The sequence below is a fragment of the Cricetulus griseus genome, chromosome 2, assembly GCF_003668045.3.
Source record: "Cricetulus griseus strain 17A/GY chromosome 2, alternate assembly CriGri-PICRH-1.0, whole genome shotgun sequence".
Lineage (NCBI taxonomy): Eukaryota > Metazoa > Chordata > Mammalia > Rodentia > Cricetidae > Cricetulus > Cricetulus griseus.
The window spans coordinates 395,365,201-395,375,541 of record NC_048595.1 but is presented as its reverse complement, the minus strand read 5'-3'; the positions used below and the strand labels follow the sequence as shown (position 1 = coordinate 395,375,541).

At 50.9% G+C, this 10,341-nt stretch overlaps 1 protein-coding gene across 1 annotated transcript; it reads left to right on the top strand.

The window, feature by feature from the left end:
- Positions 1-5,781: 5,781 nt before the first annotated feature.
- Dhh (desert hedgehog signaling molecule) lies at positions 5,782-10,094 on the top strand. Its single transcript, XM_027396501.2, has 3 exons — positions 5,782-6,084; positions 8,959-9,220; positions 9,469-10,094. The coding sequence occupies exons 1-3, from the start codon at positions 5,782-5,784 to the stop codon at positions 10,092-10,094; spliced, it is 1,191 nt and encodes a 396-aa protein (XP_027252302.1).
- Positions 10,095-10,341: the final 247 nt, after the last annotated feature.

Genomic DNA, 10,341 nt, shown 5'->3' with positions numbered 1-10,341 from the left:
CTGCAACTTGGGGCTTTGTTTCTGTACCTTGGGAACCAGGGTACTAGGGCATGGGCACAAATATGAGATCCCATCCCCCTGTCTACTTATACCTTCAGCCCTTACCTCCCATACTTAATTGGCTATAGAGTAAAAGTGATTGGCAGTTTTTTGTTCCTACCTTAGAGAAGAACCTGACTTGATTTTTGTAAAGACTAAAAATTCCTTGATGTTCTCAGAAACAAACGTTCTGTAGACTTCTACAGATTATCCATTGCATAGTTTCAAAAGTGACCATTTCCCTCATAGTAGTTATTTGTAATTACTGTTTTTTGTTTGTTTTGTTTGAATCAGAATCCCTACGTAGCCCCTGGCTGGCCTGGAACTAACTCACTGTGTGGATCAGGCTGGCCCCAAACTAACAGAGATCCACCTGCCCCTGCCTGCTTAGTGCTGGGACTAAAGGTGTGTGCCACCACATCTGGCTCTCTGATTTTTAAAGATTCAGTTGTTGGGATCGGGAATATCCTGGTGTGTATAGAGTTTATAGGATAACTTGAGTCCTTCCAGTGTGTGGATCCTGGGGAATCAGACACAGTAAATACCTCTATCTGCTGAGTCAGCCCCGCTGACCTCACACTTGCTGGGCACTTGCTCCACTGTTGAGCTACATTACCACTGCGTGATCACTTCCTTGTAAATGGAAGTCAGATGTTGGAAAGGGGTTTCTCTCTGCTTTTTGGTCTCCTAGTTCATAGAAAGCCATTGAGTGCTAGCCTTGGAACTGGGTGAAGGGGGGGAGGAATGTGGAATACAAAAAAAGTGTAGATTCCACAAATACTTGCCAAGTGCAGTCCTTTAAGCTAGACGGCCTTGGAAATAGATGATAAACAAGCTTGTGCTGAAGAATTGCTTTGTCTAAAAGGATGCCAGTATTCTGATACTTGTGCTGTAGCAGTTAATCACTGCCCTACAGGAGGACATAGGTCACAGTGTCAGGACATCAGGGAAGGGTTTTGTTTTTAATTTTGTAATGTTTATTTTACACATGTGTGCATGGGCACACTATGGTATAAGTGTAGAGGTCAGAGGAGAACTTGCTCTGGTTCTTCTCTTCTATCATGTGAGTTTTGGTTGGAATCGGGTTGTCAGCCTTGGTGGCAAGTGAGCCATTGGTGGCACACCTTTACTCCCAGTATCCAGAAGGCTGAGACAACCAGATCTCTGTGAGTTTGGTCTACAAATCAAGTTCCAGGACAGCCAAGACTGTTACAAAGAGAAACCCTGTCTCAAAAGAAAAAAGGTCAGCCGGGTGGTGGTGGCGCACGCCTTTAATCCCAGCACTAGGGAGGCAGAAGCAGGTGGGTCTCTCTGAGTTCGAGACCAGCCTGGTCTACAAGAGCTAGTTCCAGGACAGCCTCCAAAGCTACAGAGAAACCCTGTCTCCACAAACTAAAACAAACAAACAAAGAAAGGAAAGGAAAGGAAAGGAAAGGAAAGGAAAGGAAAGGAAAGGAAAGGAAAAAAAGGTCTCATTATATAGACCAGGCTGACCTCCAAATCACAGAGATCCACTTGGTGCTGCGTTCTAAGTGTTGGGATTAAAGTTGTGAAACACCATGCCCAGCCCCTTTAAAGAAACAAAACAAAGACAAAAAAAAAAAACTTTGGACAGGTACACTGGTACGCACCTTTCATTTCAGCCTTTGAGAGGCATAGGCAGGTAGATCTCTGATTTCAAGGCTAACCTAGTCTGCATAGCAAGTTCTACAACAGCCAAGGATAAATAGATGGAACCTATCTTACAGTTTTTGTTAGTTTTTTTGAGACAGGGTTTCTCTGTATAGTACTGGCTGTCCTGGAACTCACCTTAGACCAGGCTGGCCTGGGAGTCACAGAGATCCACCTGCCTCTGCCTCTGCCTCTGCCTCCCAAGTCCTGGGATTAAAGAAGTGCAGCACCACCGCACACCTTCAACAATTTTAAGATTTGCTTTTAGTCTGGCAAGGGTGGTGAGAAACCCTGCCACAATAAATAAATAAATAAATACTTTTAGTTTTCATGTATGAATGTCAATGTTCATGTATGTGTATGTACTGTGTGCAGGCCTGGTGCCTCCTAGGGTCCAAAAGAGGGCATCACAGTCTCTGGAACTGGAATTACAGGAAGTTGTGAGCTGACAAGATGATGCTAAGAGCCAAACACAGGTCTTCTATGATAACAGCAAGTGCTCTTAACTGCTTAGCCATCTTTCCAGCACAAACGATTTATTATTATTTATTCACTATGTGTGTCCACGTTTCCATGAAGTCCAGAGAGGGAGGGTATTGGATGCCCTACAGCTGGAGTTACAATCAATTGTGAGCTAGGAGATAAATTTGTGTCTTTGGTAAGAGCAGAAAGTGTTCTTACATGCTCCAATGACCAGTGTTTAAATTTTTAACTGACTTTAAATTTTTATTTAGATTTTGTATTTATTTTATGTCTGTGAGTGTTTTGCCTGAATGTATGATTGTGCACCACGTGAGTTCGGTGCCTGAGGAGGCCAGAAGAAGGTGTTGAATACCCTGGTATTGGAGATATGGACCACTGGCCAACTGCCAAGTGGGTGCTGGGAATTAAGCCTTGGTCTTTTGGAGAAGCAGGTGATCCATTGCTCCACCCTTAATTGGCTTCCAGTAGCAAACACAGTGTCATGGTTGGTTTGGAACAAATCTAGACATACCTGGGAAAAAATCTAGCTTAAGAAAATCTCTCAGTAAGATTGGCCTGTAAGCAACTCTGTAGAGCATTTTTTAAAAATAATTGATGTAGAGGGCTGGAAAGATGCCTCAGAGGTTAAGAGCACTAGCTGCACTTCCAGAGGTCGTGAGTTCAATTCCCAGCAAATACATGGTGGGCTCACAACCATCTACAGTGAGAGCTGGTGCCCTCTTCTAGCCTGTAGGCAGAACACTACATAATAAATACATAAGTCTTTTTTTTTAATTGATGTAGAAGGACCTAGCCCATGTGGGCAGTACTGCCCCTAGGCAGGTGGTCCGGGGTTGCATGAGAAAACAGGCAGAAGAAGCCTGTACTCTTCCATGGCCTCTGTTTTGGGTCCTTCCTCCAGGTTCCTGCCTTGATTTTTATTGTTTTCATTTTGTGTCTGTGAGTGTTGGTATATTTACCATGTATGTACCTGGTCTCCACCAGGTCTGAAGAAGGTGTCAGATTCCCTGGAACTGGAGTTATGGATGGTTGTGAGCCACCATATTTGGGTCCTCTAGGAAGAACAGCCAGTGCTAACTGCTGAGCCATCCCTCCAGCCCCCTTAGGTTCTTGTCCTGACTTCCCTTCATGATGGACTGTGATTAGAACTTGTAAGCTGAAATCCTTCCTCCCCAAGTGGCTTCTGGTCTCTGTCACAGCAGTGGAAACTCTAGGACAGCTATGTGGCTGAGGGTAAGGAACTCCTGATCCACCTACATTGGCTACCTTCTGTTCTCCACTGCACTCCTCACAGAGGAGCTGACTACAAGATAGGAGTTGATATGTCTAAGTATCTCAGGATGAGGCCTGGGGGGTTGGAAATAGATTCCTTAGTCCAGAAGGGGAGACAGAGGACAGAAGGTGAAGAGAATTGGTCTCTATCTTCCTACAGATCAGCAGCTTCCAAATGACAAATTATCTATTCAAAATGCATCGTGCAGGATGAACTCCATGCTTGTAATCCTAGCACTCAGGATTTCAAGGCCATCTATTTTGTTCATTTGTTTGTTTGGGTTTTTGAGGCAGGGCTTCTCTGTGTATAGCTAGTCCTGACTGTCTTGGAACTTGCTTTGTAAACCAGATTGGCCTCGAACTCAGAGGTTCGAATGCATCTAACTCTGGAGGGCTGGGACTAAAGGTGTGCACCACCACTGCCAGATCTTAGGCCATCCATCTTTTTTGTTTGTTTTTGTTTTTCCAGACAGGGATTCTCAGAAGCTTTGGAGGCTGTCCTGGAACTCACTCTGTAGACCAGGCTGGTCTCAAACTCACAGAGATCCACCTGCCTCTGCCTCCCGAGTGCTGGGATTAAAGGCATGTGCCACCACTGCCCAGTTGGGCCATCTATCTCAACATAGCAAATTCGAAGCCTGCTTGGCTACATGTGACTGTCTCAATGGAAAAATAGAAATAGGGATATATCTCAATTGATAGAGGTCAGTTGTGTGCTTGCCTAGCATGTTTGAGTTTTTTATTACTGGGGTTTTTTATTACTTTTATTTTAAAGGTTTTTATATGTATGGGTGTTTTGCTTGCATGTATATCTAGTGTCTGATGAGGCCAGAAGACAGCTTTGACACACCTTCCCTTCCCATGCAGGGTAGATAGCCTCCATGTGGGTGCTAGGAATCTAACTCAGGTCCTCTGGAAAAGCAGCCAGTGCTCCTAACTGCTGAGCATCTCTCTAGCCGTGGAGGCCCTGGTTTTGGTCCCACCACCACATAAACCTGGTGTGGTGGTACATGACTAATCCCAGCATTGGGAAGCTGGAGGAGAAAACGTTCAAGGTCAGTCTTCTATGAAGTGAGTTTGAGCCCAAGACTGAGCTACATTAGATTCTATCAAGATGAAGTGGGGGTGGAGAGATGGCTCAGAGATTAAGAGCACTGACTGCTCTTCCAGAGATCCTGAGTTCAATTCCCAGCAACCACGTGATGGCTCATAACCATCTGTAATGGGATCTGATGCCCTCTTCTGACATGCAGACAGAACACTGTATATATAATAAATAAAATAATAAAAAAAAGATTGAGGGGAGGGATAAAAAGGGGCCTTTGTGTGTCTGGCAAAGATTGAGGGGACACAAAACTGGAAAAGTGCTGGGCTGGCAAGATGGATGAGCAGGTCAAAGGACTTGCCACAGTGAAAGACAGAACTGAATGTTCAAAAGTCCTCTGACTTCTACTTGGTGTGCTGTGGCATGTGCCTACACACACACACACACACAGAGAGAGAGAGAGAGAGAGAGAGAGAGAGAGAGAGAGAGAGAGTTAATACTAAACTGGATTGTGAATGTCCACCTCTGTTCCCCAGAAAATACTAACTCACTGAGGAAAATGATCCTCTGGGATCCACTCTTGGTTATGGATAAGTGTACCGAGGAACCAGGGAGACCCGAGGACCACAGAAGAGGGAGGCTTTGATTGTATGCCCAAAGGGCTTGGATGGCCTTGAGCAAAAATTGGAACTCAGACTTCCTGGATGACAGCAGAGGGCATGGCCTGCCAGAGTTGACTTTGGGAGCAAAGACTAGCAGAGGAAGACAGCTTGGTTCCTAATTTAGACTCGGAGGTAGAAGGATGCTTATCCAGACAGCTAGGACTGTAAAGCTGCAAGGATTTCCTAAGCAGGTGCCTGCATGGTTTCCAGGATGGGACACACTTCAGTGGAGTAAGGGAACAGTGGCGACCGCTAGATCCCCCGCCCGGGTGGGAGGGGGCGGGACAGTCCTGGGAGAAGGGCGGGGGGCGGGGCCGAGGACCACTTAAGGCGGAGTCAGGGCCGTTCTGGGAGCACGGGAGCCTGGCAGCAGAGGCTGGCTGGGCCGGCACTCACCCTCGACCCACCTGCCCTGTAATGGTAACCTATCAGTAGTAGGTTCCAGGTTGCCTGGGGCATGTAGGCAGAGTTAGCGGCTGCCAGGTGTTCGGAGCCATAAGCGCTCCAGGTACTCTGGGGGCTTCTCTATCTGCGGTGCTGTCTCCCGTGGAGATGCCCAACTGACAGGAGAGCTAGTGAGGACCCTTTCGACACAACTCCACTGCGCCCATGGCTCTGCCGGCCAGTCTGTTGCCCCTGTTCTGCTTGGCAATCCTGGCACTGTCTGTCCAGAGCTGCGGACCGGGCCGGGGACCGGTTGGCCGGCGGCGTTACGTGCGCAAGCAGCTTGTGCCTCTGCTGTACAAGCAGTTTGTGCCTAGTGTGCCCGAACGGACCCTTGGCGCGAGCGGGCCAGCGGAGGGGAGGATAGCAAGGGGGTCCGAGCGCTTCCGGGACCTCGTACCCAACTACAACCCCGACATAATCTTCAAGGATGAGGAGAACAGCGGGGCTGACCGCCTGATGACAGAGGTAAGGAGCGCGCTTCTCCCCACCTGCTCTTGTGCACACCACCAGCTCCAGTTTTCCTACCACAGCCCTGGAGGATGAACTGTCACTTCATAAACAAAAATAAGACCTCTTTCACCACATCCTTCAAGAAAGCAGATCACCTGCGGGCTGGTAGTGGTTTGGAAGTATCCAAACGAGGAGAGGCTGGGATGGGGAGGGGGAGGAGAAACTGGCTAGTGAGAGTGGATCTGGGAGAGGCTGGAGGGAGGGCGGGGAAAGGAGGATGGCGGCAGGCGAGACGGGAAATGGCTGAGGCGTGGACCGGGGGTCAGCTACCGAGCCAGGCAGGAAGGGCTGGGGTGAGCTGGGGGCCAGGAGCTGGCTAGTGTAGGTAGCCTACAGAAGGCTTTACACTTAGCCTGGCTCTTGGCCTGATGTCCAAAAGCTCTATGAGCCAAAAAGAAGGGGGCTGGAAAAGGGATGGGCAAGAGTCAGGTTACCAGGCCATCCATCTGAGAATGGGGTGGTCAGGAATTGTCCTTGGCATGAGAGAGATGTCCTAACCAGGACAGGCCTGTATTAGGGTCTAAACAACAGACTGGGTAAAAAGCAGTCCTCAGACAGATGAACTCATCTGAGAATCGAAGGGTTCCTGGGCTGTGGAAACAGCTTAGCTCTAGAACTTTGCTTCTGATAAATAATTAAATTCAACTACCATTATCAAGCACCTGTTACAGATGGGAACTGAACCTACCTGGAATAAGGTGGGCCTGACTTGGAAAAGAAGGATCCCCTCTGTCAGTGTTCTGGGGTGTCAGAACTGAAAGGAAATTCAGAAGACATATTTCTCCACCTTCACCCCACTCCTCACTTTATATCTTAGAGTTGGGCCCCCGGGGAGGAAAAAGCAATTTAATCAGGGCCTCACAGCTAATTAGTGGCGTTGCTGAGACTAGAATTCAGGACTCAGATTCCCGAGTCCTATATACTTTCCATTACACCACCTAATTGTGTGTGCAGTGGGAGGTGGGGGAGAGGGAGGGGGTACGGATTTCCTCTAACTAACTGCCATAGCTTTCCAGGTTACTTTGTTAGGAAAACCTGTACAGGGAAGAAAGTTGTTTTGTTTTGTTTTTGTTTTGAGACCCTGACAGGCCTGAAACTTGCTATGTAGAACTCACAGAAATCCTCCTGTCTCTACCTCCAGCTTGCTGGGATGAAAGGTGAGAACTAATCACCCCCGGGCCAAGAATTCCTTCTTGCTCCAGTGACGAAGTTGTCCTCTTTCCAGAAACTGGGAAGGGCATTCCTTTCCCACCTTGGTCATGGAACATTATGGTCCTTCCCTTTGGTGGAAACCTGCAGCAGAGGAATAGAACAAGCAATAGGCTCAGGAGGCCTCAAAAGGCCCGCGAACCCCACCCCCCTCAACACACACACACACACACACACACACACACACACACACACACACACACACACACACACCCAATCTTGCTTATCTCCCACACCCTGGCTGCAAAAGGACTCTATTGAGTTGGCTCTGTACTGGGCTACTGCCCCCGCAGGTCAGGGCCTTCTTAGGGACACAACGACACAAAGTTGGAAAGAGCTACCACTTGTCCTGCGCCTCTTCAGAGGTGCAGTTGACTAGAAAAGAGGGTAGGGGGAATCCCCCTCCAGCAATCATGTAGAATCCAAGTTCGAGTTGACCGATGAGAAGGGACAAAGAAAAAGAAGTTTTGCTCGAGCTCCTCTTGCGCTCCGGCTCCCGTGGTGTCGCATCTCTGGTGCGCGCCAAGGTCTCCAACTCCCAGACCGGAGCCGCCAAGATAACTGTGGCCTCCCTCCCCCGGGGGTGCAGGCCTGCGTTTGTGGCTCCTTTTCCTCCACTCCCACCCAGCGCGGGGAGGTGGGGGTAGCTCCTGCCATTCTCAGGTGCTGTGCTCCTCCCACGCCTTTCAGGGCTGATTCTGGAACAGAGATGGGAGATGGGGGCTCTCAGGACTGACACAGTGGCAGGCTGGCCACGCTGGGGGAGGGGACCTGGCGGGCGGGAGCAGGGATGTGGGGCGCGGCGTTCTGCCCTTTCCTCTCCCTGAGCTGGGGCGGCTGAAAAGCGCCTTTGTAGCTGGAGCTGCTGAGTCCGCTTCTCCCGACGCGTTCCCGGCCTCGGCCCGAGATTCTCGCTTAGTTAAGTCATCCCGGAGAATGGCCATTGTACTGCATGCGGCCCCCGCCACCCAACCCTTTTTCCAGCAGCCTTGATCCCACGCGCCTCCTCTTGGGCACCTCTGTAGGGGCGCACGCAGACCACCAATGGGTTAATGCTAGAGGCTGAAAGGAGGAGGAGGAGGAAGGAAGGAAGGAAGGAAGCGATGCCCAGTGCCAGGGAAGGCAACCAAACAAAAGATGAATCAGACAGAGGGAGGGCAGCTGGGGCCCGGGGCGGGGGTCAGGCTTAAATAGGGCTCGATTCGGGGAGCCAGGCCCTCCCTAACCATACTTCCATTCTCCCTCTCTACTATGGTTCTTTCTCTGATTGGACTGAGGTCCTGGAACAAATAGGGGGTGAGAGGCAGTCACTGAAAATGGGGGAAATAAGTAGGTATGGGGACCCCCCTCTTAACCTCAGAGGGGCTAACTCCATGGTTCAGTTCTGAAAGCATGCAAGCATGCCCTGGCAATGAAGTACATTGGTGACTATACCTATTCAAATCCTCGATTCCCCACGACACTTAAAAGCTGCGAGGTAATGAAGTTGGTCCAGAGAATAAAGATGCATTGATTGATGCCTTAAGGGTCCCTTTCACCTCACCCTTCCCACCCATCGCCTGCCTGGTGATGGTAGTGGTAGTGGGGAAACTGTGTCCTTTATCCTTCCACCCCCACTAGCGTTGCAAAGAGCGGGTGAACGCTCTAGCCATTGCGGTGATGAACATGTGGCCCGGAGTGCGCCTACGTGTGACTGAAGGCTGGGATGAGGACGGCCACCATGCTCAGGACTCACTCCACTACGAAGGCCGTGCCTTGGACATCACCACGTCTGACCGTGACCGAAATAAGTATGGTTTGCTGGCGCGCCTAGCTGTGGAAGCCGGCTTCGACTGGGTCTACTACGAGTCCCGAAACCACGTACACGTGTCGGTCAAAGCTGGTACGGTAGAGAACAGATGGAGGTTCATCCAAGGGGGCTCTCTCTGGGAAACTGAGTCTACTACAGCGTTATTGCTACCCTCAGGGGACCAAAAGGGCATCAGTGTTGTAAAACACCTTTCCATTTCCTCCAGGTGGGACTAGATCCCTGGGAAATTGAACTGTTCCGGGACTGGTGAGGTCTGCGTTGGGCTTGAGAATCTGTACTTGCTGATCTGGCCTTAATTTCTTTGTGGTTGCGGCTTGCAGATAACTCGCTGGCGGTCCGAGCTGGAGGCTGCTTTCCGGGAAATGCCACGGTGCGCCTGCGGAGCGGCGAGCGGAAGGGTCTGAGGGAACTCCATCGTGGTGACTGGGTGCTGGCCGCGGATGCAGCGGGCCGTGTAGTTCCCACGCCGGTGCTACTCTTCCTGGACCGGGACCTGCAGCGCCGAGCTTCTTTCGTGGCTGTGGAGACTGAGCGGCCTCCTCGCAAACTGTTGCTCACACCCTGGCATCTGGTGTTTGCGGCTCGCGGGCCAGCGCCGGCTCCAGGTGACTTTGCCCCGGTGTTCGCGCGCCGGTTACGCGCTGGGGACTCGGTGCTGGCTCCCGGCGGGGACGCGCTCCGGCCGGCACGCGTAGCCCGGGTGGCGCGCGAGGAAGCTGTGGGCGTGTTTGCACCGCTCACTGCGCACGGGACGCTGCTGGTTAACGATGTCCTGGCCTCCTGCTACGCGGTTCTGGAGAGTCATCAGTGGGCCCACCGCGCCTTTGCTCCTCTGCGCCTGCTGCACGCGCTCGGGGCGCTGCTCCCCGGGGGTGCGGTCCAGCCGACTGGCATGCATTGGTACTCTCGATTACTTTACCGCTTGGCGGAGGAGTTAATGGGCTGAGAAGCCCTCCAGGCCCTGGACGAAAACCGATGCTGAGACATGCTAAGATCTGGGGATGTGGGCAGCAGGTGATGCTGATTGGGAGAGTGGGTGGCGAAAGAGAGGGGGGGAAACGGACTGTACTGGAACTTTCTGGTTTAAGGGCAAGTTTTAGCTGAGAGGAGTGGTCCCCTGGTCCTGCGTTTGCTGGCAGGCACTCTTTAATGAGGGCTTGTTTGCATCTTCCCCAGTGCCTCAGTCCCACCCG

What these genes read in the sequence shown, in the direction of transcription:
- Dhh (XM_027396501.2), top strand. Translation starts at nt 5,782, where the DNA reads ATGGCTCTGCCGGCCAGTCTGTTGCCCCTGTTCTGCTTGGCAATCCTG. An exon ending in CTGACCGCCTGATGACAGAG is followed by an intron (nt 6,085 to 8,958) that starts GTAAGGAGCGCG and finishes CACCCCCACTAG; the next exon opens with CGTTGCAAAGAGCGGGTGAA. An exon ending in ACACGTGTCGGTCAAAGCTG is followed by an intron (nt 9,221 to 9,468) that starts GTACGGTAGAGA and finishes TGCGGCTTGCAG; the next exon opens with ATAACTCGCTGGCGGTCCGA.